General features: G+C 38.3%; 1 protein-coding gene across 1 annotated transcript in view; it reads right to left on the bottom strand.

Moving 5' to 3' along the window:
* The window catches only part of NFXL1 (nuclear transcription factor, X-box binding like 1), a 52,637-nt gene extending 40,406 nt beyond the window's left edge, over positions 1-12,231 (bottom strand). The window contains exons 1-6 of the mRNA XM_065877687.1: positions 12,226-12,231; positions 11,576-11,821; positions 8,985-9,158; positions 5,046-5,155; positions 2,181-2,314; positions 3-181 (exon numbers count right to left, since the gene is read on the bottom strand). Coding sequence (XP_065733759.1) covers positions 3-181; positions 2,181-2,314; positions 5,046-5,155; positions 8,985-9,158; positions 11,576-11,819 — 841 coding nt within the window. The 5' untranslated portion in view covers positions 11,820-11,821; positions 12,226-12,231. The remainder of the gene's footprint in view (positions 1-2; positions 182-2,180; positions 2,315-5,045; positions 5,156-8,984; positions 9,159-11,575; positions 11,822-12,225) is intronic.
* Positions 12,232-13,311: the final 1,080 nt, after the last annotated feature.

The following is a 13,311-nucleotide window of genomic DNA, read 5'->3' as shown; positions in this document are numbered from 1 at the left end:
ACCTGGATGGCAGAGGAGTAAACACTTATGGCCACAAGGAGGTTTAAAATCTCTCTCACATACTTGGCCGCATGAATGAGGCACAAGCCACGGATCTAAAGGTGGATCTTCCACTTTGCCACAATAGCAATAGTACCTACTAGGTGTGTCAGATCGTTTGTATTCAAACCTACATTTTGGACTACAAAGAATGAAATTACTTAAGTTAATTTCAATTATAAAAGTGACATGAGGCAGAAATATAAATATACTTAATAACAGAGTATACACAATCAGTTTTATGTTAATGTAACCTCTGCTCCATCTTTATATGAGAAAGAAACAAGATTTTACTAAAATCAATTTCAACCATCTAGGAGAGCTCTGTCCAGTAATTTCCTGAGATGATGGAAGTGTTCTATACCTGTCATGTCTAACACAGTGGCCATTAGCCACACATGGCTAGTGAGCACTTGAAATGTGGCTATTGCGTACAACTGAGGAAGAAACAATTTTCCATTTCATAATTTTTAAGAATTTAAATAACCATGTGTGGATAGTTGCTACCATATTAAACAACACATATCTAAAATACAGCTACAAAAGGAAGCAACATTAGCTTTCTACTAACAACCTGAACTTTATTCTTCAGATATTCATTCCAATTTTATAAAGTTCAATGTTTTAAAAGTTTGGTTGGGTGGTCTACAAATAAGCAAAATGTATTAGTAATAGCAAGAAGAATAGAGACATCGGTTATAGGTAGGTAATACAGCAGCAAGAAACATGACTTAAAATCTAGAATTACGGGGAAAAATGTGTGAAAATAAACAAAGAATTTCGTACTTCTCAACATCTAATACAAAATATATATATTTCAAATGTACCTAGGTCAAAGAAAAGTTGAAATACTGTTGCACATTCTCTGCTAAAGCAGATTTTTACCTATCAAGATTAAAATAAAGCAGTTTTAGTCCTAGAAGCCAAACTAACATAATAAATATAGAAAATTTAATAAGATTGGATAATATACACCTGCAGTTTCTTGTTTATTTGTTTGTTTTCATTAAAATTAAAAAGAAAGGAAGAGAGAAAAAATGAAAACACAGTTTGGGAAACTCTGCCTACCCATGGTTATCTTTTTAAATAGATGAAATTAATTGGAATTAATTAAAATTCTCTTCTTGTTTCTTAATAATATAATATGAAGCATATTCCAAGTTTCCTGTGGGGAGCTGATTAAGATCCTTCCATGTCTGTTAATATACAGAGTAAATGCTCAGACAAATTTTAGACATTATTCATACTGAGAGAGGAAAAGAAATTGAAGAGGCTAAAGAAAATGGGAGGTGGGAGTGGAAAAGTAATTTTGTATATGTAAAAGTTTAATATAGATTATTAGAGAAAAAAGTTATGTTTTAGTAGTAACTTATAGTAAAAGAAAATTCCGTCACTAGTCTGGCTTTCTGTCTTTGGAAAATTGAAACTTGAGAAGAGAGTCACATGAAAGAGAAGAATAGAGAAATTTTTGATGTTTTCTTTATAAAAAGACGTTTCTGCATTTTAAAATATTTAACTCTTTTTACCTAGCAAATCTTCTAAATTATGGTAAAAGTTTGGATCATTAGTTCAAGCTGGAAGGAAGGAAAGTGACTTACAACCCAGCTAAGGATACAGACCGTGACTTTAAAGTGATACCAATTTACTTAAGTGTGTTGTTTTCTGTATGAAGAAACAGAGAAGGCAAATTATAGTGGTCCTGAAGGAATGTGAGGCTATTGCTTTACACCTGCAGTTTTGAGAGATTTTGAGGATAAAATTGGAAGCCATTGATCAAAATGTTAGAGGACAGTCTTGTACAATGTGATACCAATACATACTAAAAGGAGCTCCAGAGAGAAGTACCAGAATTTTGATGGATTTTAGTTCTAAAGAAATGAAAGTTCTTTAAAAAGGATTACTAAGGAGTTGTTTTGCAGGAGAAAAACAGAGTCTGAATTATTTATTAGTTAGCAAAAGGAACTAGTAGTTATATAAACTGGGGTGGCGGGGGGAGCCATTAGCAGGTCTCATATCTTCACAAACCAAATGACTAATTGAAGGCCAAGCATGGATACTGAAACTGCCAATAAAGCAACTGAGGAGCTACAATTTTCATTTATTTTACAACTAAACATTCCAACTAAATTAGAAAAAGTTACCAAGGCCAGGGATAATCTCTCTTTCCAAAATCATCATCCGTCAAAGGAGAAGATACCAGAAACTGGCTGTCTTTAGCCCACTTCTGGATACAGGGCATGTGAAATATACAGAAACATCCTGAACAACTCCAAACCTAAGACAAAGGTATCAGAAATTAACAAGTATGCAAAGATTTTTCTTTGATAATTCCACAATACTTTAAAATAAGCACCACACTAAACTATTTCAAGAGCTACATAAGGATTAAGGAAAAAACTTTCCTTCCGGCATAACAGAAGAAATGTTCTTTATAAAAACTAATGTACACGTAGAACACTTTAAAGAAAAATAGTATTAATCATGCTGATTCATTCAGCTAGAAACAACTACTGCTAACGTTCTGCAGTCTCCAATTTTTTTGTATATATTTCATACTTTTAAAAAATGAGGTCATACTGTACTGATATAAAACTTTATAGCCTTTTCTTTTAACACAGTATAAGCATTTACTCTTATCAAGTAGGTTCATACAATATATTTATAGCTGTACAGTAGATACCATGTTGACTTGTTTACCATAATTTAACCAAGTTCAGGTTGTTGGAAATTTAAGATTTTTCCAATTATAAATAACACCACAAAAAAATCCTTAAACACAAATATGTACATACAATCTCTATGTTGCCCTACAGTTATATAAAACCTATTAGTCTAGCACTTCATGCTAAATTCTAAAAATTAGGTGAGCAAAAAACTTCAGTGTGTGTATATATATATACACACACACACACACACACAACAAACACACATATACAAAATTTAACAGCTTAAGGAATAACAGAAATTAATTTTTTTTAACCAGCCAATACTTTGCTATAACTGACAAAAATCAGTTCACTTTTCATCATAACACTTTGCAGCTGTTCAATAAAATCAGACATGGAATATATTGCATAAGCCGGCAGGAGTACTGAAAAAAAGCCAACTTCTTAGACTGAGTTCCCCCCAAAGCAGTGCCTAAGAAAAGAACTGGGATGCATAAGTAAAAGGCCAAGATAGGGAAGAGGAAATACCAATAAACTGTATATTGCTGAGCTGACTATCGCTAAGGGCCAAAGTTCAGTCCTGCTAGGGATGCTCTGAAAAACCATGTAAAACATGCCTAGGACACCCCCAGCCCCAACCACTAACAAACAGGAGGCTAGGGCAGTCATCCCCCAGCTCCCTATGGTGGAATGCTGCCCCAACGGACATTAACTCTGCTCTGCACTACACCCATTTCCTGGCTGAGTCAGTTCTCAAGGAGAAAGCACTGAGGTTGGAAAAAAAAAATTCACACACATAGCAAGTGTTTACAGTGAAACTGCATCCGCATGCAGAGAGCCTATTCCTCCACTGCAGCTGAAATCAGAGTAAGACAACCAGATGTGACTCAGGGCACCAAAGGCACCTGCGTCTGCTACACTATCCTTCCCAATATATTTTAAATTCCTTATTCACTCTACACGACCAATCCATTTCACATCTGACCTGTCTTTCTTTCTCTAGGCAACGCTGCTATAATAGCAGTGGATTAAGCTGAGGTCTAAATGGTGAGTCTATCATATTCAGTCATCACATGCCCTTAATTGCTTTATTAATGCCCTTTAAATGTATATATACATAACTTCACCATTAGGCCATAGCGTCTCTACGTACATGAGTTTTCTCTGAATCCATCTGTCCCCATTAACCCTAGCCACTTTCCACACAAGAGAAGTTCACTAATAAACTGTAATTGTCATTGCTAGGTTTTACTTCCTTGAATGCAGGGAGCATATCTATGTTATTTTAAACCTGCTGAAAGTAATGAAATATAGTTTACTTAATATTTCAGTATTTATGGGAATCTCTAAAGTACTGATACTAAAAATGCTTTATCAAATTGACATATGCATGACCCAGCAATCCCACTACTGGGCATATACCCTGAGAAAACCAAAATTCAAAAAGAGTCATGTACCAAAATGTTCATTGCAGCTCTATTTACAATAGCCCAGAGATGGAAACAACCTAAGCGCCCATCATTGGATGAATGGATAAAGAAGATGTGGCACATATACACAATGGAATATTACTCAGCCTTAAAAAGAAATGAAATTGAGCTATTTGTAATGAGATGGATAGACCTAGAGTCTGTCATACAGAGTTAAGTAAGTCAGAAAGAAAAAGACAAATACCGTATGCTAACACATATATATGGAATTTAAGGGAAAAAAATGTCATGAAGAACCTAGGGGTAAGACAGGAATAAAGACGCAGACCTACTGGAGAACAGACTTGAGGATATGGGGAGGGGGAAGGGTGAGTTTTGACAGGGCGAGAGAGAGTCATGGACATATACACACTAACAAACGTAGTAAGGTAGATAGCTGGGGGAAGCAGCCGCAAGGCACAGGGATATTAGCTCGGTGCTTTGTGACAGCCTGGAGGGGTGGGATGGGGAGAGTGGGAGGGAGGGAGACGCAAGAGGGAAGACATATGGGAACATATGTATATGTATAGCTGATTCACTTTGTTATAAAACAGAAACTAACACACCATTGTAAAGCAATTATACCCCAATAAAGATGTTTAAAAAAAAAAAAATTGACATATGCATTGACACTGAAAATATTTGCTTCATTTATTTTAATAGTGCTAAAAATATTGATTGCTCATTTAGAGCTATTTTTCTTTTAATTAAAGATTCCCCAAAATTGAGTATCAATTCATAAAGAGAATTCTCAAATGAAGTATTCTTAAACAAAAATAAGCAAAAAGAATAATAAATGGTTACAAATTATAAATGCAAAATAAGATATTTGGGGGAGATAACAATAATTTAGATAAGGAGAAAAACTTACTGCTTGGTTTCTCTTCACTGAAGCAATACAAATTAAGCATGTCATAGCCCCTGCTTGAAAAGCTTCATTTACATACTGTTTTGTTCGCTCTAACTCACGAACATCTCCATCTTGAAATTTAAAAATTGAAAACTTCAGGTTAAGCAACATCTGAAAATAACACAAACTTACTAACAGCACCACATTATGTGAGAACTGTCTAGTAATACCAATTGCTCAAAATATAGCTGAAAAAATGAGAAGTTTAAGAAAAAAGCAACCAGTGAACTGCCAAGAGGTCACAAAGTCCATGCATTACATCTTATGTACTTGATTCAAAAACAGTTACCTTGACCTTCTCTCAGAGTATACCTGCTGTTACAGTCCTTAACAAATCTGGCGGGGGCAGAGTCACAGGCAACAGCAGCAAGATGTCAAGTAACAAGGGAAAGCATATCAAAAAGCAAAGTGAAAGGAACTGCAAAGTCAAACCTCAGCAAAGCCATTGAGCCTAAATATAAGCATATGCGTATGAATGTGTAGGTGTGTAAAAGTCTATGTGTGTGTGTGTGTCTGACGCATAGCAATTTCTTAGTAAAAATCTGTTGAATGAAAAGATCCTGAGATCAATACAGTATAATAACCTTGTTTCATTAAATTATGCTATTTCTGCTAAAAAAGAAAGCATGACTTCTTAGATAAAAATTACTAGACTGTATTTCCTTTAAGCAACTATTAAGCATTTACTTGCTAGGCACTGTACTATTCATATTTCAGTAAGATTAAATAAGCTATTTTTACTTTCATTTTACAGATGAGAAAACTGAGGCACAGAACACTTAAGTAACTTCAGTACGACTCCAAAATGAGCCCTCTTGATGACTATGCTATGCCACAGCAAGGGTTGAATACAGGAAGGTCCAAGAAATAACAGCACGATGAAAGGCAGAAAAGCTACCCAAAAGCACACACAACAACAAAAGGACAATAATCTGAGTCACTTCAGTGTAAGAGAAATAAACCTACAGGCCTTTAGTACAAAAAAGATTGTTCAATAGAGGTTAACTGAGTCTCCAAGAAAAGTACACTAATAGCATAAACTATCGTAAGTACAGAACTTCCCATGGCAATAAAATGGTACAAACCAAAATTTAAGTTACCAAAAAGAAAAATTAAATAAATAGGACACTTAGATAATTCTTTACTTTCTAAGATCATCCAAGTAAACACAACACTCACAAAAACTTGCTCTACCATAATATAAATGCAAGTATAATTTATATTATACAAAATATACATAAAATTACTCCCCAACTATAAAATATTATAAACTTATTAAAGACAATTGCTTTATTTTAAACAAATATCGAAGTTTGAAGAGATTCTTAAAGGCAGACTTAATAATCATATTCTGTGTACTTATTTTGCTTTCTGACACAGCTGGCTCTAACAAATGTATAACATTTTAAAATTTCATCTAATTTAACAGCTAACATGTAAAATAGAATATGAAAACAAGATGAACAGGCTTTAATAAAATAAAGTCTAATCTTATAAAATTTATGTAAGATTTCTTTGAAAAATGTGTTAAAATTTGGCTGCAACAATAAAGTATACTGCCCAAGATGTCACGACGGATAGCATGGCATTTGAAGTCATGCATAAAAAGATCACTCTGGCAACTGAAGAAAAATGAGTGTGAGGGAGGCCAAGACTGGAAACATGAAGTACCTGAAGTTAAGAGGCAGTTAACAGCAGATAAAGCAAAAAATGACCTCGAGCAATTTAATGCGTCTGTCCCAGTTTTCTCATCTTTAAAATACTAACAATAGTAATAGTAATATCTACCTCACAGAGTTATTATGTGGATTTAATCCACACATTAAACAGCTGTAGGGGCCTGAATTAAGGTGACGATAGCATGTGGGGAGTGGTGGGATGAATTTAAGAAATCTAGAAAGTAAAACTCAGCAGGACTTGGTGACGATTAGATTGTGTTGCTTTGAAAAGTCGATGTTCAGAAGGAAAGAGTGCTGTGTTAGACGAGCTGTCTGACGGGCAGAGGGGAGGAGTAGTAGCGAATAAAACACACTCATGCGTGTATATGCCAACCCTGCTCCCAGATTTCTGGCTTAGGTAGGTGACTGGGAAAATTGTAGTATTAATAGAGATAAAGAGAACAAGAGAAGAAATAAGTTATCTTTCAACGTATGTTTGTGTTTCCATAGGCCAGCAAGACAGCGATACCCATCAGGAAGCTGACCATTCAAGTTTGAAATCTAAGAGATCGCAAAAGTATAAAGGCTGTGCTCAGACAGAAAGAATGAACTTCTCTGGTAAAGTTTTGGTATTCAATTCACTAATGTGAGATGGGAACCATCTCATGACCCTGGCATTTATCATTCTAAAGTTAAGTGATCAGATTTCCTTACTTTGGTAGAGGCAAAGTACAGAACACAAAGGAACGAAAATCAAAATATTTATGGATTTGACATAATACAGTATAAGAAAAATTGCCTTAACACTTTAAGATGAAAGCCACGTTAAAATGAATAAAAGTGGGACTTCCCAGGTGGTGCAGTGGTTAAGAATCTGCCTGCCAATGCAGGGGACGAGGGTTCGAGCCCTGGTACACGAAGATCCCACATGCCGCAGAGCAACTAAGCCCGTGCGCCACAACTACTGAGCCTGCGCTCTAGAGCCCGCGAGCCACAACTACTGAAGTCCACGTGCCACAATTATTGAAGCCCTCGCACCTAGGGCCCGTGCTCTGCAACAAGAGAAGCCACCGCAATGAGAAGCCCGCGCACCGCAACAAGAGTAGCCCCCGCTCACTGCAACCAGAGAAAGCCCGCACGCAGCAACGAAGACCCAACACAGCCAATAATAAATAAATAAATTTTTCAAAAAATTAATAAAACTTACAAATGATAAACGTTTTCTAAACACTAGGCAGAAATACTGAGTTATATCACTGAATTTCCTATTTAAAAATAAAATCTGTATCTAGAGTGGCTTCAGTGAGGTCTTCTTGAAGCAGGATACTTGAGGTGACTTTCTATTAAGTTCTAAAAGCAAGAAACCTCCTAACCTTAAGGTTCCTCTTTATCAATTTTTCCCTGGCTCAACCAGACTTCTTAGTCAAGCTTCCTAATCTTAATTCCTTAGCAGATATGGTAAATTCCTTGGAAACCTTTTGGATGATGTGTACCTATGCTCATGATGCCATCAATATGCTCAGGCAACTAATACGGATAATGCATGCAAGAATGTTTCTAATAATGACCGTAAGCATAAAATGTGGAATGTGTAAGAGACTTACATTTAAAATAATCTACTTCTACACTTAGTCCCAAGTCTTCACAGCGACATCACTTTGGCCGTCTCTCTCACAAACAAATGTGGCTTTGAGAGTAACCCAGATATATACAACATATAATGTGATTAAACACTTCAGACCTGAGAAGACTTAGATTTTTTTTTACATATAAAAATCAGAAGTTGTAAGATATAAAATAAAGGAATTAAGTCAAGAAATGAAACTGACTTCAAGATACATTCAACATGATGACAAAGAGAATAATGAAGGATAGATTTAAAGGAGTATTCAAAGTCCTCAAGTGCAATCAAATCATCCTTAGGAACAACCTGACCCCACTCATTGCACAGGGACCTTTGGCATCCCCCTCCCAGCATTCTAATGAAATGCCAATTAAACACAAAAGAGAACTTCTAAGGCTGTAAGAGACACTGCCATCCTATTTGCTTTATAGAAAGATTAGCGTTATACAACGTATAACTCAAATAGTAAAAGGTACAAAAATTCAACTCTACAACACAAAAATGCTCATTCTTAAGATGCAAAACCTATTCCACATAGAGTAAAGGTGTCAGAAAAAGTCAGGAATGTATTTTCATTGATGTAAAAATGTCAAAATTGAAAAGATCATAATACAGTACCTGTCTGAGTAGTGTAAGTTATAAATGTATTAGCAACTATTTTTCCTCTTTTTCCTTCAAAATCCTCATCTCCTTCTTCCTCAGATGAAGAGTTAAGGTGTTCTTCAACAAGTTTTTTGGCTGCAGCTTGATTAGCCTTCTTGATTTCCTCAAATTTCTTTTGAGACATCAGCTCTGCTTAAAAGAAAAAAAAAATGAGTTTCATTTCTGCAAAACAATCTCTCAAAAAGCAAGGCATGATATACCAATACATTATTAAAATACAGATTTTAAAGTCACCTTTGGCGCATTCTATTTCACTATCATCCATGAAAAAAGTATTTTCAAATTTCTTGTCACACGAGTAAAGAGAATACCACAATACAAACTTTCACTTTTGTTAAATATTCTGCTAAATGCCAACTAATTGTTCTCGAATGACTAACAAATCAATTTTTAAAATTATAAAGCTATGATAAAGTATCAAAAAACTGGTGATCAACCTCAAAACAGGATATTAACAAAATTAAAGTGAGATGTTTAAAAATTGAATGGTACACAGTGATTTTTAAAACATGGGAAACATACCCACTGGGAGCACATCAGAATCAGCAGAGGCAGGCGCTTTCTCAAACCATCCTCTTGCACACTATAACCCAGCCTGTCTTGGCCCACCAAAGACCTTGCACAAACAGTATTCACTGTCTACCCACTATGTTTACAATCTGCTTCTTAGAAAGCTCAAGGACTTTGTGTCCTTATTAAGATGTGGTCACAAAACGTATTTATTTAACATTAATCCCACACAAAATATTGCTAACATGGAAAATATGCTTCTTACAACAACTTCGTTCCAAAAAGAAATGTTAAGTAAGTTTTGGATTAGTTCTTCTGCTATTCTGTTTAGCACTGTCTGTACTTCTTACTTGTTACTTGCTTAAATAATAACACAAAAAGAATTAGATTACTTCACAGCACTTTCCCAATGAGACTTCAAACTCCTCAAGAGCAAGGACCATGAAAATTCTCTGCAAGCATTAAGTGTTAATAAACTCTTCCGGACAGCAACCATAGCTCAAGAAAGGAGCCACAACATACTGAACTGATCTTAATTCATTAGTGCCCATATTAGTGCCACTTTACGCTTGAAACCGATGAGCCACTACTAATACAAACTTTCTTAGTTTAGGTGGTGTATTTGTACTTAATGATGTTTTATCTTTTATTTTCCTCGTGAAATGTTTTCCTTCTCTTACTGCAGCCAGCTTGGCTGGGGACTACTCAGTGTTTCATGTAAAACTGGAGGAAAATGTACAGTGCCCACATAGGAATCTTTGAGTACTTGGAGAAAAGTAATTGCTATAAGATATATGACTCAAAACGTTATGTACAATAAGATGATAAATGTCATTATGAGAAATGAGCAATTAAAAGACATTTTTTAAAACGCTGAATTAGACAGATATAATAAAAACATTCATAACCTGATCAATGGACCTACATAAGATCATCTCAAAGAAAGCTGACAAAGCAACCTTACCGTATATTATTTCTTACGGTCAAATCTCAATTATCCAGTTAAAGGATGCTTGCTTTTCTACTATCCACAAAATTCACAAAAGCTTACCAAAACTGTTCACAGTTCTCCCTCTCGCACACCTCACCACCACCACTATCATAAACTCAGTAACCAAGAGAATACCACTTATCTTTAAAATTAGCTTAGGAGACATTCAGGAGCTCAATTTGCTCCTCCCCGCAAAAAATATTTTGAAAAATACATTCCAAATACAACAATAAAATGATTTTAGGGATTATTCTCTTAGCCCCCTGAATTCTTTCATTAGTATGGACAACTTAGAATTGCGTGTGTGCTCCCAGGCTCCACTAAAACACTGCCTTGGATGAAGGATTATTGAAAGCTGGAGAAGGCCACACCAGATACATCCCAGAAAGGACATGAAATTTGTAACTAGGAACCGCAGTTGAAAAAAGTACCACAAGCTCAAGTGTTTACAGAACATAGATATTAAAGTTACTAAACTAAGGCAATCAAATAAAAATGGAAAATGACAACTGGCCCCAGAAGTAGGAAACACAATGTCAAGTGGAAAGCCTAAACCCAATCTAAATAAGATTTCTGCGCCTCAGTCCAGCCAACTGTTGCCACGCACAAAAGTACCAATGCCACAATACCTTATCTTACAAGAAAAATTGTTAACCAGATTTTTATGAGATTTTAAAAAGAAAAACCAAAAAACTGCTGGCAACCAATTCAGATTTAATGCATTGTGTTAACCAAAACAAACTATAGGCTAAATCAGCCCCCCCGGGCCACTGTCTGCAACTGGGGGGATTCAGTAGGCAAAAAAGAGTGAAGGGAAGAACACTGGACAGAGAAGTAACACTGACTAATATCAATTAAAGTAAGGATGAAAGAGGTGTGATGGGAATCGGCCTAGAATGAGTAGCTGCCTGAAAGGTTTGAGAAGTGAGGCCAATAATAAACTCCCGAAGGAGAAGGAAAGAAATGGGTGCGAAGGCAGTTCTGACTAGCAAGTGCTTTAGTAGGTAGGCATCCAGGTGAGCCCGAGGACGGGAGCCATTCTCACCACTGGCCAAGGAAGTCTGCAGCGCTTCAGATCCCGCGGGGCTGCGCCGGGCTGAGCTACCTGCAGCCGCAGGGGTTGCAGCTCCACTGGGAATGGGGCCAAGGCCAGCAGCGCCCACCGACCCCTTCTCTCGCCCTCCCCCGGCGCCGCGAAGATGGACTCCATTTCCTGAGGAGGGGGCCGCAGTGGCCCGTCCTCGGGCTCGGCCTCGGCCGCTGGCCACCTGGCGCCAGGAAGCTTCCATCCCTGCAGAGGAAAAAAAAAAAAAGAGTGGAAGGAGCGTGAGCACGGTGGTACCAAGGCGGGGAAAAAGGACAGCGGGGGAAGCCGGTGTGAGAGGCGGAATGAGGACGGCCTCCGCGGGGTGGGGACTGGGTTTGAAAAGGTCGCGGCCCTGTCTCTCCCAGAGGACGAGTCCCCGCTGAGCCCGGGCTTTGCAGATGGATCGAAGAGGGAGAGGACTAGGCAGAGAAATGGACCGCGAGTGAAGGAGCATCCAGCGCCGAAGAAGAAGAACCGGGGAGGAGGAAAGGGCCTCCTCGGACTCAGGTGGAGCGCCGTGACGGGAGAACTGCAGACTGACCCGGCGGCTGCCGCCAGGAACCAACTGCAGTAGCGAAGCCGGAGGAAAGAAAGCTACGTCCCCTTACTGACGGCGCCCGCTTTCAACGACTACAGTTCCCAGAAGACCCCGCCAACCGCTCGCAGAACGCGTGGCATCACTAGCCGCTTCCTCATCCGGGACCGTGTCTGTGGGCAAGGCCTCGGAACGCATGCGCTAACTGAAGCGGGCCTTCGGAAACTACAATTCCCGGCGTGCTTTGGGGCTCGGACGGGGTGGGCGCACAGAGAGGGCGCAAGGTGGAGCGGAGGTGTTCAAAACCTAGAGGATGCCGCTTTTCCGGTGCGACTACCCCTAAACCCAGCTCGGTATCGGGAGGCTATCTCAGGGGTCGTAATTGACTGCCCGCCATCTTTAGCCTCGCCTTCGGGCTTTCTGGTGGCAGGGAACTCTTCTCACAGAAAGGAAGAGGCACTTATAAAGAAGAAGACGCTTCGGGGTCGGGGAAGAGGGAGGGAAAGCTGAGGGAGTGTTGCGGAAAAGTGGCTGGAGTGGAGAAAGTGCACTTCTGAATTGCAAAAGCAATGTAGAGGATAAATCTAACGGCATTATCATAGTCCTTTATAGTTAACAATATACTTTTCCTGAAGCAGGCCGATTTTCACCGTCACGACAGCTCTCTAAAGTAGCCTTTATTAAGGAAAGTAGTCGAGAGCCAGGTCTGGTCCTGATTCTTCTGACTTCGCTGTTTTCAATAAGAAAGGGAGAGGAGGAAGTGGGAGAGAGTTCAAAAATTCGGGGCTGTATCTGGGATTGAGAAATACACTGATCGCTGTTTGGGACTACACGGTCCTTTACAACCCTTCAACCTAATTAATTCCCCTACATTAATAATAAGTACTGTGCTTCCCTGGTGGCGCAGTGGTTGAGAGTCCGCCTGCCGATGCAGGGGACGCGGGTTCGTGCCCCGGTCCAGGAAGATCCCACATGCTGCGGAGTCTGCGCGTCTGGAGCCTGTGCTCCGCAACGGGAGAGGCCACAACAGTGAGAGGCCCGCATACCGCAAAAAAAAATAAATAAAATAAGTACCTAATATTTATATAGCATTTATTAAGTTCCAGGCACCATTCAAAGCGTTTTACATATATATATGTATATTAACAATGAACAATGT

The sequence above is a fragment of the Phocoena phocoena genome, chromosome 5, assembly GCF_963924675.1.
Source record: "Phocoena phocoena chromosome 5, mPhoPho1.1, whole genome shotgun sequence".
Lineage (NCBI taxonomy): Eukaryota > Metazoa > Chordata > Mammalia > Artiodactyla > Phocoenidae > Phocoena > Phocoena phocoena.
Note: the sequence above shows the minus strand (reverse complement) of the source record. Positions and strands in the feature narration are given on the sequence as shown.